We start from the raw sequence: 12763 nt of genomic DNA on the forward strand, positions 1-12763 counted from the left end.
GGTTTGACTAATTTAGAAAGCTCTTTATAATCTTGAAGACAGAAGGTAGTAACCTTAGTAAGGTTAGCGTTGTGCTATGTATTAAAACAATTTTGTTACACTCAGTCTCCATCTGTCTTAATACATAATACACAATTTCAGTTCAGGCTGTTATTTCTGTTACATGGTCTTCTTCCTAGTTTGTTTAATTCAGTACTTATGTTTTAATTTTATTTAATTAAAATCCTATTTCATATTGATAAAATGTACTTCTGTTAATGATTGATTTTTTTTTTGGTTTATGTGTTCACTAGAAACTTTGCCATTTTGACTCTTCTCTGAGTCAAATCACCTATGTCTTCTGTGGCATCTGGGAATACCAAAAACATTGGAGTTTGAATTTGGCTCTAGACACATGATGTAGAAACAGAACTTCTTATACATGCTCTGTTCTATACTTCAGGCAGTTTTTGCAGAAGCCAGTATTTAGTGATTACATGTGCTGAAGAGAACTGCATTTTTTGCATTTTTAAAACGTGGGTACATCCTACTAGTGGGCTTTTTAATTGGAAAAGATGTTGAAGAGTTGTAACCAGAAGGTAACTAGAAAAAGAGTAACCCTGCTGATCTTATAAAATGTTACTAAAATGCTAAGTAGAATACCTGAGTGAGAGTGCGAGTAGTGCATACAAAACTTAGACTTTTGGAAAAAAATCTGTTGTAAATCTTCTTCCTATACTTGACATTTTTTAGGTTCCAGGAAACCTATTTCACAACATGATTTGAAAGCTGTAACCAATGATGTGACCAGTGCAGGAAACAGAACTATAACTTTTGTGGTTGTAACTTCCCCAAAACTCGGAAGGCTGATCAGAGTAGATTCTGATGATACCACTCAGGAAATCTTCAGTTTTACGCAGTCTATGGTAAGCATTTATAACAGCTAATTGAGGGGTAGATTGTTACTTCAGAGGGCATCTCAGTTGCTCATTCTTTGTGTGATCCATTTATATCTGTTAAGTAACCAGGCATATGTGACCCATCAGTGCAATCACCAGGATTTGCTATGTCATTAAATATCTGGCATCTAGTAATGAACAAAAGAAGAACTTTTGTTCCCTTCTGCTTGGATACTAGCAGGGTCTTGGCAATTCCCACTGTTTTGCTTGTAAAACTATTTGTCAGGAAGAGCTGTTCTGGTGCCATTAACCAGCAGTCAGAGGTTGGAAGCTTTTAGTTTTTGGCAGAAAGAGCAGCTTTTTTCTCTGTGAAAAGTCCCAAGTATCAGATCCATTTCAGCTGTACAAAGTCCTCATGGCTGTCCCCAAGATGACTTTTATTGACTGGATTGGCTATGGTACTAAGTGTGTGAAGTATCTTAACCGTGATACAGGCTCTCTTACTAAATGACTACAACGTGGCAGCTTATGTAACTTGATGGAAAAATTCTTCTGCAAAAGAAATTACTTGTCTATGTGCAGAATTTGAATATAACTATCTTCAGCATACATTAAGCTATTGTTAGAAAATCAAAGTGAGGGAGATAAAATGGGGTCAATCTTCTGACTTCGCTTATGGGAAAATATATTTTTACAGATTTTAAATATAGCTATTTGATTGAGTATATGAAGGAATAAGAAAATCTGTTGCCCAGAATTTGAAACTTGGGCAGTAAAACCTGGAAAATGGACAACATTTTTATTTGTTGTCATCAGGCTTTGAAACAACCTGACCAAGGTTGGTTGTAGAATGGGTCTCCACCTGGACTTTATAAATCAAGATGAACACAGAATGGTTCTCATAAAAAACATGTTGTAATCCCATTATGTCATTGGTCTTGTTTCTAAAGTTGCTGAGTTTTGTCTTGTTTTATGAAAGCAAAGAACTGTATAATTACACTTTACCCTTCTGATCCCAAAATACGTGATTTTTTTTGAGTATTAGATGAAACAACTAAGCATGTTAGACAAAAAATATTTCAGCTTAGTTTTTGAAGTGTCACTCTTTTTGCCTATGAATATGACCATTATGTGTGTGTATTGGACAGTACCATGTCAGAACATTTTACTTATTCTCTGTAACTTTAGTTTTTAGTAATGTATAGCTAACTTCCCTTTTAACTTTATAAACTGTGAAAGGTTTTGGGCTGAAATAATATGTATGCTTTTCTTGTCTGTTGGAGATACTTCTATTGGTCATTTTAATTTCAGACAAGTAGAGCTAAATTACTTCTTTCAGGTGGAATTCAAGGATCCAAACAAGATTGCTGTTTATTCTGGTAGAGGGTGAGATATAACAGAAAGAAAAAGGATCTTAAATAAACTTTCAGTTCAGTGTGGGAGTTAAGTATGAGTGAAGAAAATCGCATTTATGTTACAAACATTATACATTTTCCATGTAATAGAGATGAAAGCGTTTAGTTTCTTTTCAGTAATAAGCTTGAAAAACTAATTTGAATTCAAAACCATTTTGTATTAGTGTAGGTCTGTGGGTATTCGCTGACTTAATTCTGTGTTGAGGAACTTGAAATTTCACTTTGGAAAAGTAGTTATTACTTTTTTTGGGGTGCTGAACTCTTCTGTATGTATTGTGGTTTATTGCTTTGTTGCCAAAAGGAAAAAAAAAACCCAGCAAAAAGAAACAGAAATTACTATTGCATTTCAGGACATTTTTCTTGAACAGATGTTCAGCTAATATAAGAAAATTATTTGCACATTAAACAGTCTTTATTAACACAGGAGTTTTTCAACATAATGTTTGATTTTTGTTTTTCTCTGCAGTACTTTCTGTGATATCTTAGAAGTATTTTCATCTCACAGCAAGCCACAGCTTCTTCTATATAGAGTCATTGCAGAAGTAAACACAGAAATCCTCACCAATTCCATTCTGTTCTTAGCACAGACATTAGAATGGATTTTCAGTCAAAAAACCCAAAATGACCAGTCAATTAAGATAGATACCAAACACTGCTGAATTTAAAGGATGTGTATTGTGCCTCTATTTTTTACAAAAATTTGCTGTCCTCAGCTTGAAGTCCTAGAGAGGTTTTGGAAAGTTACCCTGAGCTAACATATCCTTTTGCTATTATTTTTTTTGTTTGTTTGTCCTATAATAGCCATTAAGAATGAAATCAGTATAGGGAAATTAGAAACCTGGAGATGTCCATAAAGGATTTTATCACATCAGTCTGGATTTTTTAGAGAAAAATTGGGATGGTTTTGAGGCTGCTGAGAAAACTGACCTTGAAAGCCCAGTTTGCCTGGTGATCTCAGTGGGGGCTGTTGCAGTAATTTTGGGATTCAATCTCTCTGTATTTACACCTCAAATTCTATACTTCTAAACTTCATCTGTGTTAACACTAGGGGGATTTTGTTTTCTTTTTTTCACATCTTTCAAGCATATATGATAGAAATGTGTACTAATAAATCCCTTCAAGGTGTTTGCAGGGGGTGAGGAGTGTGTTAAAACAGTAAATATAAAACCAGTGCCATCTCTGACAGAGATCTCTCTGGCAGTTACAAACTAACATGTGCAGGTTTGGTTAGTGGTTGCCTGGAAACTTGCCAAGGATTTAATGGGTGTAGCTGTCATCTCTCCAGGCCAGTAAATGAATTATCAAGCAGATCAGATGCTGAATCTACTGAATAAGATTCAGTAAGTGGTCTAGTCTTGTTATCATTAGGAATTCTATTACGGTTCCAATGTATTGTAGTATTGATCATAAAACTCAGGTATAGTTCAAGCTGGTGAGAAATAAACTGAAAATACTGCCTTTTGCTTTGGGTTCTAAAGAGATAAATGGTTTTATCTTATATGTTCGTTTGTTTCTCTGGAGATACTACTGCAGTATATTGCAATACTTTGAAGCTTGATTACTCACAGTGGACTGATAAGATTCCTTGAGTATGATGATTGGCAAGGTCAGTGCAGGCAGGGAGAGGACAAACAAAATTCCTTCTTGTCTTTTAAGAATCCCCTAAAAGGGATCCCCATCTTGCTGTGATGTAGAAATTTTCCACTGCGTAGTTCCATCAACTTTTTGCTTGTAAGTGGGAGTAAATATCAGTGGTAATTACACTTCCTTCAGGTTTTCTTAGTCTTTTACCAAGTATCTTTTGCCATTTGAAGGAAATAACTGCATGAAAGTCCTTCTCCAGCCTTCAGCCTTTCATATGCTTTTTCAGGACAAAAAATCCAGCCCTGCTAGTGTCCTTACAAAGAAAACCATAGACATTGATACTCTGATTTACTAAAAATACAGTCCATCTGAACACGTGATCACCATTACTAGTTTGAGGCAGGTTCTCATGCTCTTCATGTAAGGCTTTTACTAAGCATTCATGCCCAGTAACATTTCACTTACTTTCAGGTGTTTATCTGGCAACACAGAGTCCATCTTAAGAGAAGGAGAAATGCAGGATAATCTCAGTGTACATACAAGCTGGATTGATGGGCTGAGGTCACTGGTGTGAGGTTCAACAAGGCCAAGTGCCAGGTCCTGTCCTTGGATCATAACAGTCCCAGGCTGGGGGCAGAGTGGCTGGAAAGCTGCCCCATGGAAAAGGAGCTGGGGGCTGTTGGCCTCTTTGCCTAAGTAACAAGTAGTAGGATGAGAGGACATGGCCTCAGTCTGTGCCAGGGGAGGTTTAAATGGAATAGCAGAACACCTTTCTTCTTATGAAACATAGCTGACTATGTCATTGAACCAGACTGCCTAGAAAAGTGATTGAATCACCAACTGGATATTTTAAAAAGACGTGTAGATGTGGCACTTGGGACAGGGTTTAGTGATGGACTTGGCAGCTCTGGGTTAACTGTTGGTTTAGATCTTACAGGTCTTTTGGAACCTAAACAATTCTGTGATTCTGTGTATACTGTGCATGGACTAAGATACAAAGGTCTTTTTGAACAATGTTCTAAGATACTTTTTCTGTCCTTAACACTTCTCTGTTTGTAATCACCTTGCTCTTACACATCTGTCTTCTTTTTACCTGAATCAGGTCAATGAAGGTGTGATCATGTATGAACACTTACATGCTGAGTCAGCTGACTGGAGTGCAGAAGATTTCTTTACATTTACTGTATCCTCTCCACCATCAGCTCTGGATATCCAGATGTTCCATGTTGTCATATCATATGAAATTGATAGGCATGATCAGAATAGCCGTCTTCTAGCAAATTCAGGTAAAAATGCTTCACTGTTTTGGCTCAAAATTGTTTTGGATGTGTCAGAGGTCCACTGAAGAATGGAGTAAAACCAAAAATTTCTTTCTCTTCAGTAAGCAGTGACCAGAATACTTCTGAGACAGAGAGTACTGTAGGGTAGTAGCTTGGAAAGCTGTGTTCACTGCACCCTTAGAAATGAGATAGCTACATATGTTTGATGCTCCCTAGTGCTGTAGAAGATATTTTGTTTTTTATAATGGTAAAAAACCACTGTCTGTAATGGTGAAAAACACTATCAGAAGCTTTTATAGTGCAGCTATAAAATGTTCAGTTTCTAAGATTCTCTTTTCATTTCTGCCAGGTGCCATAGTCCAGGAAGGAGGTAGAGTATTAATCAACAAAACAAATCTAGATGCTTCAAACCTATTGATTAAGCTACCTGATGTACAGCGCTCTGTGTATGAGGTCTGGTATCAGGTTATGTCTTTACCCCAGCATGGCATGATTCTTGTTGGAGAACGAAACGTTACCAAAGAAAAGCCTAACTTCTCCCAATATGTACTGGACAAATTTGGAATTATGTACATACATGATAATTCTGAATCTCTAAATGACAATTTCACTTTTGCTGTTTGGTTGAACCTGAAGAGCAAGCCTGCTACAAAGCCCCATAGTGAAGTTTTAGAGGAGATGTTTAATATCACTGTTTTCCCAGTGAATGACCAATCTCCAGAACTGAAGACTAAAAGACTGCACTTGAAAGTCCTGCAGGGAGATGTGTCAATGCTGGGGGCAGAGAATCTGAAAGTTGAAGACTTAGATAATGCTCCAGCTGAGCTGAAATACACCATTGTTAGCAACCCCAATAATGGTTACTTAGCAATGAAAAGCAATCTCAATGTCTCTATAAAAGATTTCACACAAGCTGATATTGACAATGGTAAAGTGTGGTTTGTACAGGATGGAAGTTCATCTTCTGGGGTGTTTTATTTCAGTGTGACTGATGGTAAACATCGCCCTTTATACAAACTGTTCAGTCTTGAAGTCATACCAATTGCTCTTGTCCTAGTCAACCTTACCAATGTTGCGCTGCCACAGGGCCAGACATCTGTCACTATTACTGACGTTCAGCTGTCAGCCGTCACAAATGGAAAAAGCACTAATATTATGTATGAAATAACTCAGCCACTCAAATATGGGCACCTCATGATTGGAAATCAGCAGGTTACTAAATTTGAGCAGGCAGATTTGTACTCGGGAAGGCTCTCTTATCACCTGACAAATCTTACTGCTTCCAGTGACGTACTGGAGTTTATGCTTTTTACTGCAGAAGGCAGTTTAACAGGACAAGTGCTGAACATCACAGTGAAACCTTTAGTACAAATTGTATCTGACCTGCAGATATCAAATCAAGCAGCTTATACATTTGGAAGCGGTGACCTGGATGCTTCTGAGCTAGCCAATTTGACAAACAGTAATCCTAGATTTGAAGTGATAGTGCCCCCCTCTCACGGAAGAATTGTTAAGAAAAGGTTTGTGAATGATGCAGTGTTTGAAGATATTCAGACTTTCACCCAGGCTGACATTGATAGTGGTGTTTTGCTTCTAGACATAGACACAAATATGACGGGCATCAATCTGTTGAATGATTCATTTACATTTATACTCAGGGCAGATGCTGTGCAGCCTGCTGTTGGCTGTTTTCAGTATTCCATTGTGCCACACAGTCCTCCAGTTGTGCAGGGTTTTACAACAGAAGTGCATTTTGTAACCAGCATGATCACTTTCAAGGCTCACTCTACTTCAAAAGATGAGGCATTAGTCTCCTCACAGAATGAAGAGCCTGCAATAGCACCACAGAAGACTGAACCAACTATGTGGCCAGGGCAGAATCACTGGGAGGAAGGTCCACTGCTAAATCAGGCCATGGGAACAAGTGTATCTGTGGAGATGAAGATTACAAACCAGGTTAATGCCAGGAGTCCCAGAGAGCAGGCAGGTGAAAGCAACCCTTGGTACATTATTATCTCCCTGGTCCTGGTGTCTGTGCTGCTCATTGTTGCTGTTACTTCTGTGTGCATTTTGTTAATGTATCAGAAGAAAGAGAAGACAAAACCTTTAGTCAAAAGTCAAACAGATGCAATCCTCAGTAGTGCAGATCGATGTATGGAACGGAGTTTGACTGTGCCTTCTGTCACAGTGACTCCTCTCCTGAAGGGGGCTGAGAGAAGTACAGCCTCTACATTCGTGACAGTAAAACATGAGCAGCTGCTTCCTGCAGTGGCTTCTCCAACTACAGAGAGGTATCTGAAAAACAGCTTTTTAAATCTTGATCCTGAAATGATCCAATATTGTCGAAAAACAAACCCAACTTTGAAGCACAGTCAGTACTGGGTATAGTTACACACCAGTTTTGGCCTTGCTAATTGGTGTTGTATGGAAAATTGATATATATTGTTGACATATAAACTCATTTATCAAATGAGTCAAATACACTGTGTATTAGATGAAATCTAAATACCAGTGAAATAATAATAACAAAAATCCTATTGAATACAGTGGCCATGATAGAAGATTTGCAGTTGGTATGTCAGCAAAATTCTCACTTAATTCAGTGGGAAATTTGGCCTCATGGATTTTGAGTGCACCACATGTATGCAGTATTTTTTATTTCTCATGAAAGGTAAAATAGAATGTTCTGTCATGGGTTATGTATTTTTTATGGAATTGTTGGGGTGTTTTTTTTAAATGATTTTGCTATAAAGGTCTTTTATTCCTTCTGGATCACTACTTCTCTTTGAAGAACTTCAAATTGTTTCAATAATTAATTTTTCCATGATGCTAATTTCAATAATGTAATTTTGACCTGAAGGCTGTTCAGAGGCCAATACTAAAGAAACAAAACTGAATATTTTGACGGGTCACTAAACTTGATATCCAGAATTCAATTCAGCAACAAAAATACAGCAGTGGATAAGGATTCTGGTGGAATAGTGTGAGATACTGTTGGGTTTTGTTTTGGTTTATTTTTTCCTGATTTTATACTGAACTCTAGGCTTTAGTGTCTGAAAACTGCTGAAATATATCCTTTAACTCTACTCCACATGGCAAAAATTGAGCATCTGTCAGTCAGCCTGACAGATATCTGTCTGTCAGTGTGCTTAATTGCCTTTAGGCTTAGATTATGTCCGGATGTGCATAAAATTTCCTGCTCCTGAAAATGGGTAAATTCTGCTTTCAGTGAAGCAAACACAACTTTCTTTGGAGTCTATGTACTCAAGCAGATGGCAGTAGAATCAAGGCCTGGGCTGCATATTGTCATGGGTCCTGAAGCTACTGACAGAAGCAATCCTGAAGGTAGTGTGTCTCCTCTTTGGAAGTTTCACAGTTTACCCTTCATCTTCCAGAATACTGAACAAATATGCCTTATGCACTGCTACCAAGTACTATGTACTCCACCTTTGCTCTGTGATAAAGTGTGCAATAATTTCTGTACAAAGTGAATATTTCACTCTTTTTGGAAATCCAAGCTCAGTAGTGATGTGCAGTCTTGAGTTAAGGCCCAATTTTATTTTCACTGAGAACAAATAATATAATTCCTGTTGACTACAAAGAATGAACTGATTTCAAGGAAAAATGGCACTGTGATCATAACCAGTCTCTTATGAACTTTTCATCTATATTTCGCCTTTAAATTGCTATGGGTTCCATCCAACCTCTTTGTAAATACTCTGTTATCAGAAGTCTCAGTACTGCATCCGCTCAGTAAACACTGGAATACCATATTTATTTAGGCCTAATTTTATTCAGGTACTGCCATTTTTGCTTTTGTAGAATGGATTTGCTGACCTTGAGATCCTTGGTGGTATTTATCTCATACTACTTTGTTTTGGTTGATTTCTAAAATTTTTGATGATTAAGTGTGTTTCTGTACTTTATAGATTCTAGTTATGGGAAATTTTCACCCACAAGGTGGGCCAGATGTAAAGTGTGCTTACTGCTGTGTTCTGGGAGCTGAACACAGGAGTAGTGGGAGTAGTCCTCATCTTTACCACCTCTGCCGTGAGCAGACATGATCGTGGTGCATTTTTTAGAGGCCACTTCAAGAAGAGTAGTCCATGTCATACTTGGAAAATATACAAGCCACATCTTCAGCTGGTCAAGTTATGAGAGCGCTAGAGACTGAAGGTATGAACCTTTCATGTGCCCAAACTAAAATGTATTAGAACCTTGTTACACAATTTTTACATTTGTCATCACTGTATCTTCCCTGCTGCCAGTGTGTGAGTTCAAGCATCTGATCAGCATAAAGGGCTCTTGATGTTCCGGTGTCTCAGCTGGATCTCACTATAGATCTGTGTGTGGTGGACCTTTCCAGCTTTCCCTGAGGAGGTCTCTGGGACTGTTCTGAGCGACTCTCAGCCCAGAGGTGGTGTTGCCAGCCACCACAGGGACACCCCTGCACACTTTGTGGAGGTACAGCTGTATGTCTCTTGCCATTTCCTGGGATGCCTTCTACCAACACCAGCTTCCTCCAGGTCCCAGCTGTCAGATGCTGCCCGCCTCCAACGCCTTCTAGACGGTGGCAGCAACCTGATCCCTTTACACAAGGACACATTCCAAAGAGGAATAAAGAATTCTAATCTCAGCACTTTCCTGATACATGAATATGCATGCTTCGCTTTTTTCTAGCTCTCAGACCTTCCTGTTGAGAGCAAAAGACACCTCATGCTCCAGATCCTTCCACACAGTGTACCTGCAGTTTGATACCAAAATAGAGCACTGCTGAAAACTCTTGGAGCCTGGTGACAAAATCAGCTTGTGGCAGGCTGAACAAATAAATAGAAATGAAATGTGTTCTTTGTGAGATTTTGCTAAGTATATTGGTGTAAAGGCAGGTGTGCTTAAATTTGTGGTATTTAGTGTGTGGTGGACATGGAACACAGGTCTGATGTAGTGCTGGTGGTGAAATGAGATGGTAAATGAGATGCTGGTAAAAAATGAGACCATGATGTAATAGTCAAAAAAACTTCCATTCAGTTATTACTCCACAATTGAATGGGCATTCTTGAGTTCGAGCATTTGCATGGTAGGAGAAAAAAGCACTACATAAGAACATCCAGAGAAATGGTGGAATTTATGCTGGCTCTTTCAGCTTTAGCATAAGGGGCTGAAATCTTGCTCTGTTTCCGAAATGGTGTTGGTTTACAAGAGATGTTGATTTCCAGTAGATTAGCAATTACAGGATTATATCTTGTGCATTTTGCTCAGTTTTTAAGGCATTGAGAGGTGGTTTTTTTCAATTTTGTTTTTGTTTTTATAGTTAAAATCAGCCTTAATACCTAATTAATCAGGGAAGTGTGCCAGCATTCAGTTTTCTTCCTCAGCTTTTGCTGCTGTGAGACAACTGTGCCAAAGTGCCTGCCATATTATGGAATGTTTTAATGAAAACTTTGTATTAATGTAAGTTTATTGTTAATCAGTGATTACTTGGTTTAATGCAAAATGCAGAGGCAATATTGTAACTGATAACTGTATAATAATTTAGCTTTAAAATCCCATCCTGAATCCCTAGTAAAAAAACCCCCAAATTAAAAACTGATTATGTTACACTTTCCCTGTGGACAGTGCAGAATATTTTTTGGCAGAGGACAGTTTATCTTTTTCATACATAGGTATTTAGTATAGATAAGTCTGCTCTGGCTTAGCTAGTCCAGGTTTGAGATGATAAAAACTAGCTGTGATGAATCTCATACTGGGTTTCCTAAATTACAATCAATCTAGAAAATGCAAAAAAACCTACCCCATTTTGTGGTTATGGATTTTTTTGAGATTGTAGGAACACATATTTTATGGTCAGAATCTGGCTTGAATATGTTGGTTGTTTTCCTTGGCCTTGAAATTGTGTGTTTTATTTAGTGAAGATGGTGTTTCTGAAGGATTCCCCTTTTTACCAAATGGAGTTATAAACTGCAACATGAAAGTGCCTTGAAAACATATATTAAATCAATAAACTTTTTGTTTATATTCCATGCACTTAATGTTTTTGTGCTTTTTTAAAAGACCTCTGAAGTACAGAGACACAAAAGAATCACGTTGCCAGTAACAGCATTCTTCTGAGTTTTCTGATGTTGTATTTTTTTAATTGCACGTGTGTTGGTATGTTGGTGTGCTGTGCCCAGTGCCACTCAGTGTGTGTGGCTGGAAAAGGAGACACTTCTCACTGTGCACCTAACCTGGCCGTGTCCAGCAACATCAAAATAAAATGCATTGATTTGAACTTGCTCAAACTTGTGCAGTGAGGACTGCACTGGGTTTATTTCAGAAGGATTTTCTGTTATTTAACTGCATCTGATTTTAAAAATCAAGTTCTTAAATACATTAATGTTAATACATTAGTGCTGTTTCTTCTTTGATTTTCATGTTGATTGAAAGTACCCCCTCACTCCAGCCTCACACCAAATGCACTGTTCAACCCAATTCTTTTTCTCAATCAGAACTTAGCTGGTTTGCAGTCGTTCCTGTAAACTGAGGTAAGGAACTTCCTCTTGAGACATCAGAAATGCTGGTGGCCCTGGGGAGCAGCTTCCTGTACACCATGCGTTAGTGCCCTGTGCACAGAAATCCGTCAGCTGTAATGAGTTATGTCCCCCTCCTGCATCTCAGAAAATACTGGTTTGGAAAGAAGAGTAAATAGGACAGAAATGGTCATAAACCCTTTACATTCTCTTTTTATTTAAGTATAGATGAGGGTCAGCTACAACTTTTGTTGCACCTTCTACAATTCCAAATTCAACAGAGAGTCTATTTATGTGGCCTCCAATCTGCTTTGCGCCACTTTTTTCAAGTCAGTCCTTGTGATGCTATGTTGAAATACATTCTGTGAATATTTTTATACAGACTGAAAATAATTGTCCTGGCATATTCAATGGAAACTGTATTAATTTATCTTCACTCATTTCAAACTAAGTAATTCCTGCCAGAGCTTGCATATCCCAAATGCAGTCCCAGAACAAAATGTTCTTTCATTGCAACTGGTGAAATCTATATTTTCACATCTATTTGTATGGAGATTCTGCATGGTGAAATGCTTGCTTTACATGATCATTTCCTCATTTCCAGTCTTGCTGCTTGGTTGTTTCTGTGGGAATGCCTTATACATGCTGGTAGGCACTGCTAGACATGAAATTATTTGCAGTTTGAGGTTTTAACTGCGAAGCATTTGCATGGCTTCACAGTGAGAGGGGTATTACTTTACATAAATTTGTTGGGGAAAAACAAAGGAGGAGCAGATTGAGCATTGGGATGGGAGTTTCAGAACTCCTTCCAAGAACAGAGGCAATAGATTGGAATAAATTTATGCAATGTAACCTGTGTGACTGATCACTTTTTGCTCCAGCTCATAACTTCATCTTGCATAGGTACAAGATGTGGTGCATGAAAGCACATTGGTGAGAAACTTCTCGAAATAATAAAAAATAAGTAATCAAGAGGTTGCTTTTCAAATACAAGTATAGGCATTCAAGTACATATCAATGAAATTGAATCTCTTAGGGAGGGACATGTAGGAAGTTGTTTTGAGACATGCAGAGCCCCAGGGAAGCTGCTTTGCTGGCAG

General features: G+C 38.1%; 1 protein-coding gene across 1 annotated transcript in view; it reads left to right on the forward strand.

The window, feature by feature from the left end:
- LOC121355456 (chondroitin sulfate proteoglycan 4-like) overlaps window positions 1–11149 on the forward strand; it is a 36254-nt gene extending 25105 nt beyond the window's left edge. The window contains exons 8-10 of the mRNA XM_041470899.1: window positions 733–905; window positions 4980–5163; window positions 5507–11149. Of these exons, the coding sequence (XP_041326833.1) occupies window positions 733–905; window positions 4980–5163; window positions 5507–7545 (2396 nt within the window). The 3' untranslated portion in view covers window positions 7546–11149. The remainder of the gene's footprint in view (window positions 1–732; window positions 906–4979; window positions 5164–5506) is intronic.
- The last annotated feature ends 1614 nt before the right edge of the window (window positions 11150–12763 follow it).

Source organism: Pyrgilauda ruficollis, unplaced genomic scaffold (assembly GCF_017590135.1).
Source record: "Pyrgilauda ruficollis isolate IOZ18807 unplaced genomic scaffold, ASM1759013v1 scaffold25, whole genome shotgun sequence".
Classification (NCBI taxonomy): Eukaryota; Metazoa; Chordata; class Aves; order Passeriformes; family Passeridae; genus Pyrgilauda; species Pyrgilauda ruficollis.